This window comes from Epinephelus moara, chromosome 10 (genome assembly GCF_006386435.1).
Source record: "Epinephelus moara isolate mb chromosome 10, YSFRI_EMoa_1.0, whole genome shotgun sequence".
In the NCBI taxonomy this organism is placed as follows: Eukaryota; Metazoa; Chordata; class Actinopteri; order Perciformes; family Serranidae; genus Epinephelus; species Epinephelus moara.
In genome coordinates, this window is record NC_065515.1 from 23929046 (window position 1) to 23950653 (window position 21608).

A 21608-nucleotide genomic window follows, 5' to 3' on the forward strand; every position below is an offset into this window, starting at 1 on the left:
TTGTGTTTTTTAAGTTACATCCCTAATTGCTAATTGATATATTGTTAATTTATTGTCGTCGCAATGCTAACTTACGCTATAAACAAATCGCGAAAGACCGCAATATTGCATTCAAGGGTTTTTGAGTTAGTTGAAAGTATCAGTATAAAACTGTGCTTTAAAAATCTAACTATCATTCTTATTTTTTATTGGTGCCTTTTGTGTTTAGATCAATGTTCAACTTGTTTAATTCTACAAGCAATATTTGTTTATATATTCTGAAAGCAGTGAAAAGGCAGAACTGAGCATACTTTAATATCTGTATATTTAGCGCAAGTAATATTGTTATCTTGATATTCAGCAATGTTATCACACAAGTTCCTCATATTCTGAGCATCCTATTGGGAACGTAATACTTGTGTGACACAGCCAGGGTTGGAAATTAGCACCAGCCAAATGCTGGTAAAATATGCAAGTGGCTGCCAGATCAAGCCTCAAAAACAAAGGTAATCTACTGAGTGGCTGGTAGATTTTGGAATCCAACAGCCACAGTGGCAGGTGGACAAACAAGTTAATTTCCAACCCTGGATGCAACATTATAAACCAGGTTGTTCTCTAGTTGTAACCAAACTGTGCATGGACGCTTTCTTTAGTTTGGTTTCATTTGTAACATTATTTATACTTTCCTCTGAAATACAAAGGGAAACCATCTTCAGATTCAGCTCAAAATGTTGCGATCGAATTCAACTATGAATGCAATATGGCTTATCCCTCCTCCACTCGACACATGCACGCTTAAACACAGACACACCACGCACACACACGTGCACTCTTTCAATCGCACTTCCACTCCATCAGTGGCAGGCCCGGCCTTGTATCCCCACAACGACCACCCCCCTCCCCCCACTCCGTCTCTAATAGCATATCAGGTTGCCCCACTCCCCCGGCCAGCGGCAGCACCTCCATTTCCCCAGCACTGTAATTACTTTAGGGAGCTTCCGCGTGGGCCCGGGCAGCTACAGAGAAAAAGCATGTGTGTGTGTGTGTGTGTGTGTGTGTGTGTGTGTGTGTTTTGTGTGTCTCTGGATGTACGTGCACGTGCATTCACGTATAAGATAGTGTCAGTGTGAGATCGAACAGAAAACAACAATGGCGTGTGCGTGTGAGTGTGAGCGAGCGAGTGATAGAAACGTGTGTGTGTGTGTGTGTGTGTGTGTCTGTTGTTTGTTTTGCAGTGACAGAGCCAGTCCCCCCTGCAGACAGAGTGGGTGATTAACAGGGTTGACGCCTAGAGGGTGGCCCTCTCATTAACACTGAACTCACACACACACACACACACACACACAACGCTCACTCTCAACAGAGGCTCTTTCTCTGTACTGTCTCGCCATTTCTCTCTCAGTTCCTTTTCCTATTAGTAGCCGTGTGTCTTCTCTTCTCTTTGTGTGTGTGCATGAAGGTGTGTTAGTGAGTGGGAATACGTTGGGACTTAATAAGATGTCAAAGATGTGTTGTGTTAAGCTGAGGGTCTACAATCTGTTGAAGGATACTTTTGATTATTTTCAACCTTGACTTTTATTACCTAGATTTTACCTTCATTATTGAAAATCTTTGAAATTGCTGCACAAATTTATAGTTCACAGGGAGCACTTCATTCAGCAGCGCTGAGCAATTACCAAATCATACATTTATTCTTTTTGGAACACCAGCTGAAACTTTAGTGTTACCCAAATGCACATCAGCTGTACAACACATGATTTTTCTCTCACAGTAAATTCTGCATAATGAAGTGTTGGCATGGAGCTCCTGTGCAGAAGATTGCCTGGTAACAGTTATTTGATGCCTGTATTGTTGTAACATTTTCCTTTTGTCTTCCTCTTTGTTCTTTTTCAGTACTATGAGATGTCCTACGGACTTAATATTGAGATGCACAAACAGGTGAGTGTACATGCAGTCCTTTTAGAACAAACTCTTCTGTTCCCAGCACATAATACACAAACCTGTTGTATGTCGTTCAACAGCAAACTGTTGGAACACCCAAGGATGCATTAAATGCTTGTGGAAGATACATGTTTATGGAGCTAGGCCAGAAAAATAACATTTCAATCTTTTCGTGTCTTCATGTTTAAGGTGTTTATGTTGATGTAGTCAATAATGGCAGTCGGTCTGCGTACCAGTATAGACTGTGAAACTTTTCTTCAAGGCCCAGACACACCAAACTGACACAAAAGAACTAGCGGTGATGAAAGCAGACAGTTGCGACGCCTCACGTTGCCTGTGTCTCGGCCAAAATGTTGCAAATTAACACACCACTAAGACTACATTCGACGGCCAACCAGCATGTACGTTCTGAGCCTGTGTTAGAGGAAATAATTCTCCACACCAGCAGACAGCAGTAGTCTGTTACCGTCATTCAAAAATGGAAACCCGAAGACCGCCATGACACCAGTTAGCACATTAACTACACACCCCAGTGATGAAAGAACAGAGCATATTTACTGTACGCCATTGAACAATTACAAAAACAATCAGACAACGTTTCTGCCAATGAGCTTAATGGCTAAAGAAAAAAAAACTTTTTACTTTTTACCTTTTACTCTTCACTTCAGCTTTTTGTTTACTTTCCTCACTTCCTTTTTTCTTCTCATGCGCTTAGCTGAACTGCCAATCAGAGTGATTTCATTCATTGATAAGCTCTGCCATCTCTGACCCTAATTCAACATGTTGAATCAGCTGAAAAAAAGGCAACAAGGGCTGGCTTGGTAGTAATTTCTGTTTCTGTTCGCTCCATGTTAGGTAGTCAAGCTGTAAGTTCTAAGTAAGCAATGACTGGTTCACAAGATAGAGCTGTAAATGATTTTTTACAACTGTTATCCTTCTCCACTGAAATTAGCACGGTTATTTAGGTTTTTTAAACATGGGAAAACCTGTTAAAAATAGGTGATAGACTCCTTTGCCATTGCAAGTAGACAAGAGTGTACCATGTGTACAGGGCTCAGTATTAGACGAGGATGCTTTTGTTTTTTTTTTGTTTTTTTTGTCTGGTGTGATTCGTTCGACAGCCAGTGAAAATGGGCCAGATGTTACTTATTTTTTAATATCTCTTATTTATTCAGTCTCTTATGATGTTTGAGCACTGCTTGGACAAAAAACAAAAGTATTTTGTGGCAGCATGTCACTGTATCACACTGGAAAAGAGCCTGAAAGTGTCCAATCGGGTGACATGTTTCCATCGCTGCTGATCCAAGCTGAAGCCAATAAACCCATGACTACTGGAGAGTCATTTGTCCTGGGAGTGAAAGCCAATTGTAACTTCTCCCATTAAATCTGTGTATTCTTGTCCAGTGAGAAGGGGGCTTTAGAGAAGCAAAGTAGCAGAGCTATGTGGGATTTATACTTCTGCATCCACGCTGTACCTATGGCCTAGGCTCTGCGTCGACGTGGAGTCTACACCGTACCATATGCTGTAGCCTGATGTGACCCTCCCCAGAAATGTAACTACATGTTGCGGCAACGCAGACCTCCTGTCTATTTTTTTAAGCTGAAACCATTTCCCTCAGTGGAAACAAAGCGTTTATTTACTTTAATTTCACGGATAAACAATAAATTGTGAAGACAGTAAAGCCTCCACAAAAATTGCATTTCAAGTCAAGTTTTGTAGCGTTACCTTTGTGAAATGTTGCTGATGTCCCTAACTTTACATGAGTAGAGGAAAGTCCGCTAGCTGCTAGGCTAATTTATACAATGTAAAATGCCATAGGTGTGTGCTAAAAGTGAACCTGATTTGTGTACCTGTGTTTGAAATTGTCTCTATTAAGCCATGTTTATTGTGTGATTTGGGTGTGTTTTGAATCAGCTAAATTTAACAGCACTTCACAGAAACCCCACCACCGACTAGCGTTTTGGAGGTGTAACTGCAGTGACACAGACACACCACCACACAAGTATAAATGCTCACAACTGTGTAGGCTACGGTGTAGGCTCTGCATGGAGCTGACGCACAAGTATAAATCTTGCTTTACAGGGAACAGTCAGTTTCTATTTGAATGTTCTCTACAAAAACATAGGAGTCTCCTGAATCCTTCAACTTCACACTAAGATAATGTTCTGGCAGTCAGAAATTTTTTAACTTTGTTTTTATGAAAACCTGTTTTTTGTTAGTTTGTAAATGATGATGCTGTTGCCAGGGAGAAGCCAAAGAAAAGTCTGCAAGCGAAACATGAAAGAAGCTTTTCCACCAAACTTTGTGCTGACAGCGAGCAGGAAACCACTTCTTTCTTTGGCATAACTTCACTCTCCTAAGCACCTGTCCACCAGGTGTGCGTTAGGCAATATTCCCTTTGACGTGCTATGGAGAAAACAGCAACAGCCACAAATAAGAGCTGCAGAAATTTCACAACCATTAGATGTCAGTGTCAGAAACAAAGCACCAAACCAAATCTGTTGAATTCATCTAATAAAGAAGTGAGGTTTTTTTTTTCCTTTTTAACTCTCCCTTCTATAAATGGTGCAGACAGCATCATTTTAAATTTGGTGATTGGCTGAAGTCTCAAGGACTACCAGTTCTTCATAGCAGTCCATAATTGCAGTTGTTCGTACTGGTGATTCAACCGGGAGAATTTCATGGCCATCAGAACCTTGGAGGTGTTCCAGCTGCCAGTCACTTAAAAAAAAACAGAAAAACCTTGAACCTTGAAAATAACTCGTCTCACTTTGTTATTCTGTTGATGCAGACACAGCTGTGCATTCCCAACCCCATTCCCCCACTGTACACCTGCAGCTCACTGATTGGCAGGTGTGAATTACAGAGATAATCTCCCTTCACTTTGGGAGTGTTCAGAGACATTTGAATGATGTCACCTGAGGCTGTCTGTAGAAAAACAGGTGCCGAGGGGGTTCGCTTTTTCCACTGTTGCCAAATCAGTTTCAGTTCACTGTATGCCACAGCGATGCCGAGCATGGAGATGTGTACAAGGAAGTGAATTTTATCAATTCCAAGTTTTGGAAAGTTTAGTTTGTGGATACTGATGTGGCAATAAATCCTGAGTTATACAGTTAAAACTTCAGCAGCAGCTACATCATTCATCAGCAGAGAATCCAAGGAGCAGCCTCCCCAAATATTCGAATCCAGTGAAGACAGTATGGCTGGAATCAGTTGGCCATTTTGCAAAGAATAGAAGAGGCAGGGGAGGGGTGAGAAGCCGATATCCATACATCAGTTTGTGAGGCTGAAGCTGGGGGAGTAATTTATGCTCAGCCTGTAGGAGGGAGAGAGCGATGGGCCTCCAAAGGGCCAGCCCTTATCGGTGACCTCGTCTGGCGCTGCCCGTCCACACACACAAACACACACACTGTCTTATGATTGACGGCGCTCACTGACAGCCATATTGGGAGAACCGAGTATGCTTTGACAAATGGACACAGACACACACACACAGGCGTGCACACACATACACACACAAGTAGCAGCTTCCATGATTTAAAGACCTTCACATATATGCACCCACACAACTCTGAGGTAGGAAGCACAAGACGGCCGTGATGCATGAGGGGCAAACACACACACACACACACACACACACAGAGCCATTTGTGTGCAGTTCATCCCACCCTTTTCCTTTATCTGACGGATGAAATTCACAGTCACAAGTGCAGTTGCGTGTGTGCTGTGTCAAATGTGTATGTGTCCAGAACTCAGAGGTTTTTGTGTGTGTGAGTGAGTGTGTGTGTGTGTGTGTGTGTGTGTGTGTGTGAGTGTGAGTGTGAGAGAGAGAGAGAGAGAGAGAGAGAGAGCGAGCGCAATATTGTACATTTGCTCATGCACTTTCCTGTTAGCTGTTTTTTCTAATGTGTGTGTGTGGGTTGAGACTGCCTGCGCGAGCATATTTGTGTTTGTGCTTGTGTCCCTCTCTATTAGCGCATTATGCCTGTATATTAGTGTGTGTGTAAGTGGCACGTGTTCATGAGCGGTTGTGTGTTTCTGTTGATGTGTGCTCCTGTCATCCTGTGTGTGTGTGTGTGTGTGTGTGTGTGTGTGTGTGCGTGCTTTCTTTGTGCACAGTATGAGTGGGTGCTGAGAATCTCTAGTTCCATTAGAGAGTTGAAATTGAAGGGGATGTGTGGAAACGAGTGTCGAGGAGCATTCATGTCTAGGCCTATTGTGCACAGCCAGTCCCCCCCTTCTCCACCTCCACCTCCTCCTCCTCTTCTGCTCCTCCTCCTCCCTTTCCACCTCTGTCTCTATTTCCCTCTCTTCCTTTCTCTCTCGCACTCTCACACATTCAATTGCTCCCTCTTGATCACTCTGTCCCACTCAATTCAAAAAATGCCTCTCCACTCTGTCTGTTCACTCTTTCTCTCTCTCTCTCTCGCTCTCTCTCTCTGTGTTTCCCCCTGTTTTGTCTTGGTGAGTAGAAGCATGGCTGAGTTTTGTATTGAACTGGGAATATGTTGTATGAAGCCGTATTGTTTCTGGGTCCCTCTTTGTCTTTCTATTGTTCCGTTTCCTCACCATGTTTTTCTTCTTCTATGTTAAGTCTTGAGTGTTTTCCTGCCCAACAACATAACTCTTCATCTGTGCTTTCTTCATGTTGTATATAGCGTAGGCTCTTTCATTGTTTGTCTAAATAATGTATAAGCAGTCTGTAGGACACATTCAGTACAGTATAGTTAATTCCCAACATATTCATCTATAATGAGGGTCTTATAGGATTAACTCTAGCAAGTTATGCTTATTTTATAAGCATAACTTGCTCCTATACCCTCTGCGCCTATGCCCTCTGTGTGGGCAGCTCTCGGCACACCAGGCATATATTGTACTGCAGTGGTTTGCACACAGCATGTAATTTCACACATACGTGATGGGGCAAAAACTGTCCGCAACTCCCACCATTCAGCTCTGATGTTCAATGTAATTTCTGCTAGTGTCTGTCGTGCCTGGCACGTGCCTCAGCGGCTCTCTGCGAGCCCTGCAAACCATCTCTGCGACTGTGCAATCTCTGCGCAAGCTTTTCTGCAGACATAGGCTATGACTTAGGCCATATTTTTGTTAGGTGCAGTGATGGAACTACCGAGAAGCTTTGTATAAGCAATGGCGCTAAAATGATGTCCATTAATCGACAGACTGACAAGAAAAGGTCTGGCTAACATTCCAAAGTTGTCCCCCCCCCCCAGCTTCACAGTTGGGAGGATTTGCTTGTAGGGATGCACAATATTAGATTTTTTGTCGATATCCGATATGCCAATATATAGTCTGAGTGGGCGGAAGTTCGCTCCAGAGATCAGCCTCTCATTGGGCGGAACGAGCCACCCGCTGAAGTCCCGCCCTACCACCTCCGGTTGTGTAGCAGTTTTCAACCGTTTTCAACACGTCCTTTACTAACTTTTGCGGTGTTTGATTTTGCGGGGATGTAGCCATTTTTCTGCCATGGTTCGCGTCCTGTAGGCGATATTTTTGTGGGCGTGTTACACCAAAACCTGTTTCCCCCCGGCAATATTTTTGCAAGCGCACCGTTGCTGTGGCACCGCCCAGAACGATTGTGATTGGTTGAAAGAAGTACAAGCAGCCGGAGCGTTTTTTTCTCCGATCTCAAAGTGAGAGTCGGCCCAGCCAGACCTTTCTTTTCTTGAGAAAGGTCTGGTGAGCGAGACTAGCCAATATATAACAACTCATTCATTCATTTTCCGTAACTGCTTATCCTGTTAGGGAGCCTATCCCAGCTGACATTCGGCGAGAGGCAGGGTACAACCTGGACAGGTTGCCAGACTATCGCAGGCTAACATATAGAGACAGACAACCATTCACACTCACATTGACACCTACTGACAATTTTTAGAGTCGCCAATTAACCTGCATGTCTTTGGACTGTGGGAGGAAGCCAGAGTACCTGGAGAAAAAAAGAGATGACGTGGGGAATTTTTCCACCCTGATTTGAAGTGTCAACTTCAGGAGTTTAGAGCGCTCAGGCAACAACGCCAGGTGCCTAGAGTGCAGAAGCAAGAGGCGCATTGCGATGCAAAAAACCACGAAACCACGAAGAGCTTCATCTCATTAAAAATAATTACTAAAAGGCACCCGTAGCTCAACATTTTACTTTAAGAAGTATGTTACTGCTGTGAAGATGGTCTCTTCATAAAACTGGACTAGGTGCTATATGACCAGAGAAAAGAGCGAAAGGGCTGTGGCGTTTGTTTTCGCTCAAGCAATAATGCTCAACCTACAACTACCAGGGTGCTATGCATCGCACCAGAACAATTAGTGCTCCAGCAAGTGGGTGATGTAATGTGACATTTTTCCACAGGAAACAATATGGCCGTCGGCTGGTACCAAACAACCTCAAATTGTAATTAAACAGTGAGCTGAAATATGTTAATTATAACATCTGAGGCAAGAAATAGGCAACACAGCAACAGAATCTTGATTCATTTAATCAGCACAGCTTGGTTTTATCGTTTGAACTGTTTTTTCAACCTCCATTTTTTACAATACCAGAAACAGTATGGCGCTCCCCTGTTCATAAATTTGCGTGTACTAAAATATGTTTCTGAAGACCTTTTAGGCAAGAAATAGGACTCACAGAATCTTGGTTTATATTTGATCAGCATTACCAAGTTTTATCATATGATCGGAATTTTGTCTGAGTTTGAGAGAGAGGGTGGGGGTCTCTCTTTCTCTCTTCTGTTCTCTTTTTGTCCAAGGTGGCAGGCGTAGGAAAGTGCAAAGTACAATCTATAGTTCAGGCAACAGTGCTAGAGCCAGCAAAAATCCTCTGGATGACACGTTTTGCATCATCCAGGGGATTTGTGCAGGACATACTACCCACAGTGTTAAGATACATAGCTGGTTGAAATTTGGCAGAGTATCCCTTTAAGAACACAACCATAGTAAATGTTCCTGATTAATTTATACCACTGCTTGTCAGAGTTTGTATCATGTCCGGTCGTATTCCTGGCAGGAAGCAGTAGCTCATGACCCTCAAAGAGTGAAACTCATTCAGGGACAAAAGCAGGACACCCTGAGGAAGTCTGTGCAATGTTAGGTTTGTTTAGGCTGCCTTCCATGCTTCCTTGAAACACATTTTAAATCAACTCGAACACATTTTTGTATCAGTATTTGCCTTCCCCTTCGAGTCTGCATTTTCAAATTACAAAAGATAAAGCTTATTTAAATTGGCAAAAGGCAGCAAAGACATCTCCAGCAGCAATGAATTCAGTCTGTTGCACATCCTCCATGTATTTGTCCGGAATCCTAGCACAGTTTTATTATTTAGTATGTTTTATTTGCACACATACAATGCTCTCGTCAGTGAATGTGTGCTCCAGTAGCACTTGAGGAAAGCTAGAAAGAAGCAGAGTAAAATGTAAAGGCAGGACAAAAGGAGGGTAGAAGCGTTCAGACAGATAAAAGCTGAGGGGGAGACACAGAGAGGTGGATAATAGAGAGCACGGATAAAAGAAGAAACAGAAGCTGGGTTGGGAAAAAAGAGGGAGAGAGAGACAGCATAAAGGGCACTGAAAAAGAGGAAGAGCCATAGTTAGCATGGAGCGAGTCCCACAGAGACATTTTAGAGAGACATTTTAGAGATGTCAGGGAGTGTGTATGTGTAATGATGAGCGGATAGGAGTGAAGCGCTTGATGGGGAGCTGTGCTCTGCATGCCTAATGATTGTTAGGAGGGCCCCTCTCTCCTCATCGCACCACGAATTAGGCTCTAACACAATTACTGCTGCTTTGCATATCTCAGACGGATTGGATGATTACCAACCAAATGTGATAATAGACCTGCATGTGAGAAAGATAGGGAATGTGCAAGACAAGGAGGAGAAAAGGGTGTGTATGTGTTTGAATGGGTTATTGTTACTGTGTGTGTGTGTGCGTGTGCGTGTGCGTGTGCGTGTGCGCACGCGCCTAGTAGTTTGAGAAAGAGTATTAAGTACAAGCAACTTAATTAATGAGGTGAATCAAGGGATTCTGATATGTCTGATATATATGTGTGTGTGTGTGTGTGTGTGTGTGTGTGTGTGTGTGTGTGTGTGTGTGTGTGTGTGTGTGTGATGCAAGNGTGTGTGTGTGTGTGTGTGTGTGTGTGTGTGTGTGTGTGTGTGTGTGTGTGTGTGTGTGATGCAAGATATGGGTGCCCTAGTTTGAGAAGGTCATTGCAGATGTTTCCCATACTGATGAGAGTGTGGTTTGAATCACGAGGGTTTAAAGGATAAATCTGGTTTGTCAACAAATCCCATGAAAAGACCAAAACCAACAATGAATTGAATCATTCAGTTTATCATCCACAGCTGTGTGTTTAATACTGTGACGTGTCAAAATGTCTTTTATGGAAAATAAGTATTGCGCTCTAAAGCAGACCGGTTGAGTCTTGGTTGGAGGGGATGTGGTTTCCACCACTATTCCATTTGGCAATAAATGTCACATGCCACTTATGCTGAGTATCAGTGGCTCTGTGTGAAACCTAAACAAAATACCATGTGTACCAACAGCATCTAAACAATACACAGTAATAAACACATTTCACATGACTTGTGGTTGAATGCAAACGGAATAAAAGCACAGTACTGTCTCTGGCAAGAGCTCAAAGCCAAGCTGCTGTTTGCACTCCATTTTAAGGAGTTTTCCCATAAAATAATGGACATAGCTACTGTCACCCATTGGTTTGTGGACTCCTGTTTTGAAGCCTCAAGTTCAGCATTTTGGCTGTCAAGCAGGATTTATACTTGTGCTTGTGCATCAGCTCTATGCAGAGCCTACACCATAGCCTACGCACGTGGCTTACATGTTGTGATCATTTAGACTTGTGCTGTGGTTTGCCTGTGTCACTTTGCAGTTACACCTCCAGAATGCTAGTCTGCAGCAAGATTTCTGGAAAGTGCTGTAAAGTTTAGTTAAGTTGATTCAAAACACCCAAAACACACATTAAACATGGCTTAATAGAGACAATTTCAAACACAAGTACACAAATCAGCTTCACTGTAACTCGCAGCATTCACAGACAAGCACTTGTCTTTATCTGGACACATTTTCCCCACAAATACAACATGCTAATGTTTTTAGCACAAGCCTATGGCATTTTACATTGTATAAATTAGCCTAGCAGCTAGCGGACTTTTCCTCCACACAAACGAAGCCAGGGACAACAGCAACATTTAACAAAGGTAACACTACAGAATTCGGCTCCATTACAACTCACAAGGTTCATCGACAAAACAACTGTCTTATACTGTCTTAAACACGTTTTCTAAACAACTATAACATGCTAACGCTATTAGCACAAGGCCATGGCATTTTTCATTGTGTAAATTAGCCCAAGACTTAAAATGCTAGTTTTGGTGAGGGGGCATTATTGTTTCTTATCTGTGAAATTAACTTAAATAAAAGCTTTGTTTCCACTGAGGGAAATGGTTTTTACAAAAGCAGGCAGGAGGTCTGCGTCACTGCGATGTGTAGTTACATGTCTGGGGAGGTGCATGTCAGGCTACGGCGTCGGGTGCGGCGTCTGCTCTACATCAGTGCAGAGCCTACGACGTAGGTACACCGTGAATTCGATGCAGAAGTACAAATCCCGTTTGGGGACACTGTCGGCAGACAGCCTGTCACTCAAAACGGCCCGCCCTTAATTAAGTGTAACTTTAAGCCTTCATAAAATGAAAACGGGTGAGTTGTATAAAAATTCACCCCCTGTACAGTTGTCATGAATCTTGAAATTAGCTTTTTGGACCAGGCTACAAACATGCTTATTTCTGCTGTTCGAGGGTCTATGGGGATTGACTGACTTTTTGAAGCCATTAGTAGCAAAAGTTGTGAATAGTACCTGGTACTTTTTTTGGTACCACCTTGGTAGAGTCTGTAAATGAGTTGAGTTGATACTAGAAGGTGGAGTAAAAAACTGCAGTGCACCGATTGTTCAGAGAGAAATGTCACTTGAGCAACACTAAGCAGCAACCTCAACATGGAAGTGCCAAAAACACTTCTTTGAAACAATTTATAAACCAGTGGTTGACGTCATTATAGCTATCTTCCATGATTTTTACAGTCTATGAGCGACATAGGACATCCTGCACAGGCCCGCCATTTTTAAATAAGTAAGCTACTGTCAATAGCGACAGCAATGTTTTGATTCTCTTAACCCAGATTTTAAAACATGATAGCTAACAAAACTACACCTTACACTACACCATACAGTTGATGAAGTGCAGACGTTACTTTGTTTGGTTTCCAATGAAAGGATTCAGCAAGTGTCACGTTAAAGATGTCACAGCAGTTTCATGTGGCATCGCTGTGGTGATCAGCTGAGAATCCCACCAACACTAAAAGGGTACTGTCCACAGTGGTAAAAAGATAAAGAGAAAAGGACCTAAAGGAACTTGTGTCGATTGGTGCCGAACCACACAGTAGGAAAGTGGCATCGGGGTGTGTAGGGGCTTTAAAAACACATCAGTAGGCCAAGTTGTCTCTCTAAACTACATGTTCCTTCATTTTGATGAAAGTGGGCACCATAGTTTACTGTCCTACTGCTGTAAATACACACTAGAGAACCAAATGTGTATGAATCTGCATCTAAAAATAGTCCCCAACATATACACTAGTAACTCCTGTTTGAGTGCTGAGTGCCCTGCCTTTTAGGAAACTACTTTGACCTTTTTTAGAAATGAAACTATATATTTGTGTCCAGTTTATATTGTTAACATCTTAAGTAGGAATTAAAGGGCTTGGATGTTTTCATTGGATATGTTGACAGTAAAATACATTTAGATTAATACTGATATTTCTGTTAAACTAAGAATCTCTCCTTCCGCAGGCTGAAATAGTGAAGAGATTGAACGGGATCTGCGCACAAGTCCTCCCCTACCTGTCTCAGGAGGTAAGCACACACACACACACACACGCTCTGACACAAAGACGTCACTAACCCTCTGACCCTCCGCACTATTCCTTACATCCTGGAATGAGATCACCCTCATTCCCGCCTCATTACCTCTCCACCTCCGTGACCCCTCGCTCAGCATCCCTCCCTCCTCTGCTCTCCTCTCCATTTCTCTCCTCCCATCATTCATCATCACTCGCTTCCCGTGTTCCTCTCCAACTCACTTTCACTTCACTCCTCCCTCCCCCACTCTCCCCTGCCATATTCAATCTGTCCTCCCGGTCTTCCCTCCCCCTTCATTTTTGACCTCCTTCTCCTCCTCCTCCTCCACTCTGCTCCTCCCCTTTATCCCTCCTCCATCCCACTCCTCTTTTCCTTTATACATGTGTATGTTTGTGTGTGTCAGCGTAATAAATGGTTGTGTGATTCAGATAAGCCATGCTCTTATCTGCCCACCAGGGCGTTGACCTCCACCCATTACAGCACACCAGCCAACCATCCATTCACCGGTGTCACACAAGGCTTTTGTGTGTGTGTGTGTGTGTGTGTGTGTGTGTGTGTGTGTGTGTGTGTGNACCCTCACCCCCTCCACCCCCCACCCAATGTCTCCAGCACCAGCAGCAGGTCCTGGCGGCCATAGAGAGGGCCAAGCAGGTCACCCCCCCAGAGATGAACTCCATCATAAGGGTATGATGTTCAGGCCCCGCTTGAGGGTCGTACGATGGCTTCAAATCACGATTATTGATCATTATCTCTAATTCTGTTGTCGCCTTTAATGGCCTTCATTTACTGGCTCATAGTTTGTGTAAATTTTAACGTCTATATTTCAAAATGAGTTGGAAAATTTAAGTTTACCCCACCCTGTAGCTGTAATCATCCATTTAACAGGATGAAACCCTCAATCCTCCATTCCAGGGGCACAATTTTGATAATGAGAACATTAGGATAGCTAGCAAGCTAACTAAAACACTGAATCAATATGGATGGGGTATTAGCCAGCTTGCTGTAATCCGTCATCTCTGTGGCTTTAATGTTAGCCAGCTACACTTTATCAATATAAGCCTTGTAGTAGCTAGCTTAGCTACTCCATCATTTTACCAGAGGTTTAGTATTAGCTAGCCGAGCCACTCAATCATTTTACTATGGTAGTGTTAGCTAGCTTAGCCACTCCATCACTGTGATGCATGATTCAAAGAGGCGCCTTGCCTTTGTCTTTGTGTCTGCTGCTTTAGATTCAGAGGATACTGGTGTGTTTTTGGGACTCCTCTCAGCACAGCGAGACACACAATTTGGTCCATTTCCTGATGCATACCAATATTTTCCTTTCATACTTTGTACATTAAATATACCTAAAGGACATGGAGCGTTTGTGATTCTGAATGTGAAGCTGTTTACTTTGTGGGTGCAGCCTCTGCAAACTGGGGCTGTTAGATCCAGTTTATGAGAAGTCAGTCAGGATTGTCATAAAATCAACCCACTGATGTGTCATGACGTCAAGTGTGTGTACAGCAGGGAGTGATGAAAATGAACAGGCTTGGCAGTAACGATTTGTCTCTCTGCACGTTAAAATGAAACATGTATCCCGTGGTATTTTTATGTGTAGTTTTATGTGTTACATTGTGGACAAGGTGTGTCTTCTCTTGAGTCATTTTTTACAGTGTGTGCCCCCCCCCCCCCCCCCCCCCCCCCCACTTTTTTTTCTTGGGGTTATATAGATTGAAAATTGCATCTGTTATAAATAAGTTATATGTGCTGCAGACTTTCCATCTCCTACCGAGCATGTATTTTAGCTATGATATGTGCCTTCCATCTTTCCTATTGTGCCTGAGCTATTAGCGCCGTGCCTCAGGGGTTATATATTAAACATAATTTGTGATGTATAATAGGTCTGTGCATTGCAGATTTTGCATTTCTCCCTGTGTTTTGCAGTGATTTGTGTGCCAGGTCTACCCTGCTGTGCCTAAGTTGTGTCTGGTTGTCTTCCATGCAGCAGCAGCTCCAGGCTCACCAGCTGTCTCAGCTCCAGGGCCTGGCCCTGCCCATGACCCCCTTGCCACTGGGCCTGAGCCAGCCGACCCTCCCGGCCGTCACCACCTCCTCCGGTCTCTTCTCCCTCTCCTCCCTGCTGGCCTCCCAAGCCCAGCTGGCCAAGGAGGAGAAAGCATCACGCGACGGAGTCGACAGCCACCGCGAGGAGGACGGAGACAAGTCCGATTAGATGGTGTCCCCATTCAGCTCTGTTTTTGTCCAGAGACCTGAATCCCCCAGATCTGAGCTCCCTTGGCCTACAGCCTCTCCCCTGGTCTCCCTCTCTCTGACCTTAGCTAACATGGGCTTTAATCCTATCACACGGCTCCAGCTACAGACCCCTAACCAACTCTCATTACTGGGAGGGCTTTGGCACCTGCCCCTTATATCAGATGAGTCCTGACTGCTTCATATTTACATCCATAGGTTGTTTCTTTATCCTCCCTCATCTGTATCAACATCAGAGTGTCTCCTGTGTCTTTTTCTTCAAATGTCCCTTTTTTGTATCTGATTAAGCTTCTGTTTTATGTTTATTTTCTTTTTTATCAGGACTCCTCTCTATTTCTGTTCCTTCCTGCCTTCCTGTCGCTCCATCTCTCAGTTCTTATTCCTGTTTAGTTTCTGTTTTTTTTTTTCTCTTCCTCCCACTCTCACCCACCTCTTGCCTCTGTTCTAAGCGGGTCCTTGTTATGCAGGACTGATCTGTGAGACTGAACGCACCGTACCGTAGGTGTTAAAACAGGCTAAACGTTAAACACAGGGATTCTTTGGCAGGCTGTAACACTTGTCAGACACAACATAGGATTCCTACAAACTTCCAATTTTCCTAAGAAGGAGGTCTGACAGAGATCAGTTGATATTTTTGGCAGTACAGATTGCATGCATTCATTCCAAGCCACAACTTGGCTTTGAGTTTAAACGGTGGATTGTAATGGATCAGAGAAGCGTTTAAACAGTGTCCTCGTGCCCCGGCTAAAGAGAGAAACATCCCACACACACACACACACACAAGTCCAAACCAAAACCTGCTGCTTTCAGAGCAGGATCGTTGTATCAAGAATACGTCTCCAGATTTTGTGTATAATCCTAAATTTATATTGAGAAAGGGAAAGCACCTTCATGCTGAGAGCTGTCGGAGCAGATAACAAACCCACATTAGTAAGTAATCCCCCTCGACTTAAGATCCTCACCTGACCCCGTGAGGTACGTTAGATAAATCCACCCAGCACCTTAACATTTTCCCCAGTAGTTAAGTGAACAGAGATGCCGCACCTCCCCGCCACCTTTTGCATCTTTAATGTGCACTAATATTAGAGCGGGCACCGAAAGGAGACAGTGTGCATGTTGTGTGTTTGACAGCAGAGGGCAGTGTGTGTCTTCCTCCTCACTGGGTCCAGAGCAAAACAAGGACAGGACAAAGACAGAGTACAGGCTGTGTCACGAGGGGGAATGGCTTATTTATCCACTCTGTGTGTACTAACTTAATATACAGAGACTTGACTGGTGACATTAATCTCTGCATGCGGTCAGTCCCAGTCTCTGTCGTGATCCAGTTCTTGAGAAAAACTCTGTTTTGTGGAACACAGAAACACAACTGGACGTGTGCTTTTGACCCCTTCTGTAAAATCTGATTTAAATACTGTACATTTTGATTCACTGTACATATACAGGTCTGTCACACATCAGACTAACACTACATTCTAACACCTACGTACAACACCGAGTGAGAAATTTCCACAACCCAACACAATTATATCAGTGCAGATCACACAGCTGAAGCACTGGCGTCCTCCACATCTGTTCCGAAGAGTAAAAACTCCCCCACAGCCTCACAGGCCCTGTTTTCAATTAGCTTGTCCGATTAGGCCTCTTGTCAGGTGGAAGTTGGCTGAAACTATGCTTGGAAAAATGTGAAGTAACCAAACTCTGGTTGTGCTCAGAATCTCAGTAGCAGATCTTTACAGCGCCCTTAAAAGTTCCCACAAATCCAAACTCCACAGGGAAACTTTAAGGCACTTGTGTGATTGAATTGCCCAGCTTGAATTGACAGTTTTATACTTCCCATTACATTTAGATTTAATTACGTAAAGATACAACTTTGATAATCTTTTTATTTTCTGTTCTCTTTGGCGGCACCTGTGGTGATAAGCAGTAATTGCAGGTGTGTTTTTGGCTCGTACTTTCCAGAGACCGAATTAGTTTCTTTTAATTTGGATTTGCACTTGTTTCTGAAGTTTTGTAGTCTCAAGTCATCGCTCTTTTCTCTGTTTGGTGAGTCACAATAACCGTTTGCCTGCAACGCTTGCAGAGACCAGGAAAAAACAGCCCGCCGTCTCGCATACAAGTGAGTTGAAGAGCAATTCATTGCGTTAGCTCTGCCTACCCAATCTAATGGAGCAACCACTGCTTGGTGATGGAAAATGCGTCACTAACTGTGCATCACTTGTGATTTTTCTTGGGAACATTGCCACAGACGCCCAGTTCATAATACTGCAAATGCAGGGACTCTTTTCCGTGGGTAATATTGCATAACCTTATGTGGTGATAGTGACTTAACAGATATTTGTTTAAATGAAAATCTTAAAAAAAAAATGTGGCCGACATTAGGCGTCCATATTCCTTTGGCTTTCAGGCGCTTCTGTGTTAAGTCAGACACATCAGGGCTTTCAAAAAGATATCCTCAGTCGCCAATTACAATGTTGATGTTGACGTTAATGCTGTTTACAGGTCAGAAGCTGTACCTCCGATATGACACGAATGCGGCATAACAGAAGCAACTAAACCACTAGAAAGCTGCATTGGTATAGTTCCTTTAGAACCGTTGAAAGTCGTACCAACATGTACCTCATCCGTAGACGTGTCGGTGAAGATACTCAGTCATCTAGGTCATGGTAATCATAAGTGCTATATTGTAGGCAACTGGACAGTCCGGAACTGAAGACGCTTTTTGGATGAGAGGCAAAATGTCTTCTAGAAACACAAGCAAGTCCAGTTGCCTACGATGTAGCACTTATGCTTATCCATAGAGCTGTTTTGCTTTTCCACCACAGACAGCCTCTCAGTGTAGGTGGGGTTGTTATCAGATGGTAGTAGCCACATCACTGCTCATCCAGTTCTTACTGTATTTTCTCTTTACTGATGATTCAGAGGAATGTCTGAGCCTCATTGTTCGTGCACAGAATGTGGTTGCGAAACATTTTCCAAACAAAAAGAACAGGCTGGAGTGTTTAGAGTATCAGTCACCATCGACTGGATATTTAAAAATAGTTGGTTTGATGTTCTTGAGTGCAACAGTGACAATTCACTTGACCATACAACAGACTGCAGTGTTTCTAGCTCCACCTTTTAGTGTCGGATCAGTGTGCTAGGTACCTCGACAAAGGTGTCGTGTTGATACTATTCACAACAATGGAAACGCAAAATAACTGTTCTAATGTGTAACAAACTGAACTGAACCGAATCAGACTGCTTGGTGGAAAGAAGATGAGTGAGATCCTAAGAAGAGGTCTAATCAGACAACGTGTAAACACCTGTGTAGGTTGACTATGGGGGTGCAGGGGCTTTAACGGGTCCAGTAGCAGCCAAAACAGCCCTATAAGACGTCTTCTTTTGACAACATGAGACGGGATGGAACACGTACGTCTCCTTTAGGGTGTTTGCAAACACATATTTCCAGCAGATGAACCCTCAGTGGTGATCGGACCCCCTGACATTTGGCGGCGGCCTGTATATGAAGTTGTTTTATACAAACCCCACACAGATACACAGAAACATTTCTTACCCTCCTCTCTCTGGTTTTAAGGCTACACTGTGAGAATGAATTGATGTAACGTATGAGATGCTTTGATTTTTGGAGAAACACCACTCAGAACGTTGTTTGGCACGATGATGATGATAAAGCACATTTTATTGTTGAAGTCATTCAGAAAGCAAAAGTAAACAAACTGCACATTAGAATGAAACCCTCCATGTGTCTATAAGTTCAGCTGACTTCCTGTTGGTGACGGTGGTGGGATGAATCCTTCGATGATGCCCATTGTTGTGTATGTATGTGAATACATAAACAAGGTGTGTATAAGCAGCTGTACAGGTTTGATACACACACACAAACACAGACACACAGATGAAATGCATTGCTGTTGTTCCTACAACTGAAGCTAACACGCTATTCTGCTTGTGAATTAAGCTCGCAGCACACCGTCCTCCCACATACTGTATGTGTCTAGCTACAAACTGTACTTGTCGTAGTGATATGCAGAGCGTGTAGACAAAGCGACACACACACACACACATCAATGCATGTCTGCTGGGGAACTGAGATTGATTTCTTTCTAGTGGAGACATTTTTTCGAAAGAATGTTTGGTCCAAACTTTCTGTGATCAATGCACTTGTTTTTTTTTTTGTTTTTTTATCCTCTTTGTTTTTAAATATTAATCGATATGAACTAGAATGAGAGTTACAAAGCTGACGTTATAAACATACAAATGAAATTCTATGTATTTGTTAAAGTAGTTGGAGGCGCCGGCCTCTGTATACAGTTATACATAGAAAGCTTTATGTGTATATAGCTGCATCTTTTCTTGTCTGTCCTGGATGATTCTTGTGCTATTGTGTTACAAAACTGATGTGACACCAGGGGGGAAACTGCAGTACGTTGACCTTTTGCCCTTTGACCCTCTTTCTGGCCCCCACCCTCTCTCCGATCCCCTTTACTCCCACACCACGTCCCACCTTCCCGACTTTTGGCCCCCATAGCGTGAAGCATTGTAAGCGTTTTGAGCTTTGTAAAGGTCTTTTTTTAAATACTTATTTTGTGCATAATGTAAAACCTGAAAGTGTGTACTTTGGCAAAAAAAAATGTTTTGTGTCTGAAATCATAGCTTCATTGAAACAAAAAAAAAAAAGAAACTATAAAAAAAAAAGTACAACAAACATTTACTATAAATAATATGAAATGTTCTGCAGTAAGGAAGGACTTCTGGTGCCTTACAAATAAAGTCAATCAAATCATAAGAAGCGTTCCTGCTCATCTGTGACTCTGTGAATGTCTCAGTGTGGTTGGTGTTTGGGAAGCCTGGATTCCTGTTTTAATGTCTGTGCAATTGTTTGAAGTCACTGCAGGAAGTATGGTGAATTGTCAGGGTGACCGTCCAAACAGAAGACCCAGATTACAGGTGAGCTCTGCTGCCTTTCAAGATTTTAACTCATGACGTTTTTCCCACAGTGGGCCGAAAAAGATTTTGTCAAATATCCAATCTTTAGGCTGACATTTGTTCCAGTTCATCTCATCAGTGTGTGAAAATCAACTTTAGGTCCAAAACTTGGTTGAGGTAGGGTAAACATTTCTTATCCTTAATTTTTGTTGAGGTTTCGTGATCTGAAGTGCACAGTAAGATGTCAGGGAAATGTCCAGTGTTAAAGACAGTTCAAAATCTAAAATCTACAGCCTCAATAATGCTTGAAACAACCAATATAATAATGTCCTTCTGACAATATCCATGATGGCTTGTAATGTTTTCTTCTTCTTTTAGTTTTGCTCAATGATGGGTCGTGACTGAAAACCTTTTTTGCAGCCAAATCTCAAATTTAAGATGTACAGGAAGATGGAATTTAAAAAGGACTTTGTGCATTTGCATCACCATGCAGCTGCTCATCCTTCGAAGGATCAGCTTTGATGAAAATCTCCACTAGGTTGCAAGGCAATTTTTGTAGCCTGCTGAAAATGACTGGAAGCAAAAGGCTGTCTGAGAGGTAGGGAGACGTTTTTTTTAAAGATAATTTTTTGGGCTTTTTGCTTTTATTTGACAGGACAGCTTAAGCGCAAAACAGGTAGAGAGAGAGTGGGGAAATGACATGCAGCAAAGGGCTGTGGGATGGAATGGAACCCGTGGCTGCCACGGCAAGGACACAGCCATCGCACATGGGGCGCCATCTCCACCAGGTGAACCACCTGTCGGCCCTGTGGGAAGACAATGTAAATGCTTAAGTGTTTGGATTTAGGGGGAAATATTGGCATAAATTAAATATGATAATTATGTTTTCTTTGGTGTATAATCGCATGAAAACCAAACACTGGCTCTAGATAGGGCCTTTCGTGTTTTTGCATTGGTGATCGCTGTCGGAAGCCTCTCCACAATAAAAGCATCGGAAAAACGTTGATTTTTTTTACAAAAATTAAACTGTTTTATTCAGTGTTTTAACTGGTTCACATCACTGGGCCCGTTTGTTTTGGACAGGGAGAGACCTCTGTGGATAATTCAGCTCCTGGTAAAAACCCCAGAACAATGAACACTGAAGGAATTCTAACTGGGAGAAATTTCAGCTGGTTGCAATCTGTAATCCTCACCACTAGATGCAACTAAATTCCCTTAAACCCCTGTCTCACTGGACGAAAAACCCCACTCACATCGACTAACATCTGGCTTTTGTATTAAATGGTAATGATCACAATCAGCATTCACTCTCGGGTCAAATAACTTTGTAGTAGTCACGGGTATTTATTAGCTACGAATCGGCAGTGATGGCAATATGATATCTGGATGGATATGCTAATTTTAGCCCCTTTTGCCACTGCAATGCAAAGACGGGCAGACACAAAATGTGGTCCAACTCCATTCAAGCAGCGCTCAGACATTATTCCAATTTAGTCAGCACTGACTCTGAAAGCGAGACTGAATAACTATTAAGATTTAAAAAAAGAAATAAATACTGCAACATTTTGACTGGCCT

The 21608-nt window shown here is 42.9% G+C and overlaps 1 protein-coding gene across 2 annotated transcripts in view; it reads left to right on the top strand.

The window, feature by feature from the left end:
* Positions 1-19895, top strand: part of tle5 (TLE family member 5, transcriptional modulator) — a 59441-nt gene extending 39546 nt beyond the window's left edge. Inside the window, exons 4-7 of one of the 2 annotated variants that reach the window (XM_050054719.1) lie at positions 1873-1917; positions 12785-12847; positions 13463-13537; positions 14844-19895. In XM_050054719.1, coding sequence (XP_049910676.1) covers positions 1873-1917; positions 12785-12847; positions 13463-13537; positions 14844-15068 — 408 coding nt within the window. In that variant the 3' untranslated portion in view covers positions 15069-19895. Of the gene's footprint in view, positions 1-1872; positions 1918-12784; positions 12848-13462; positions 13538-14840 lie in introns of both variants that reach the window. The other variant, XM_050054718.1, reaches the window with a different exon arrangement.
* Positions 19896-21608: the final 1713 nt, after the last annotated feature.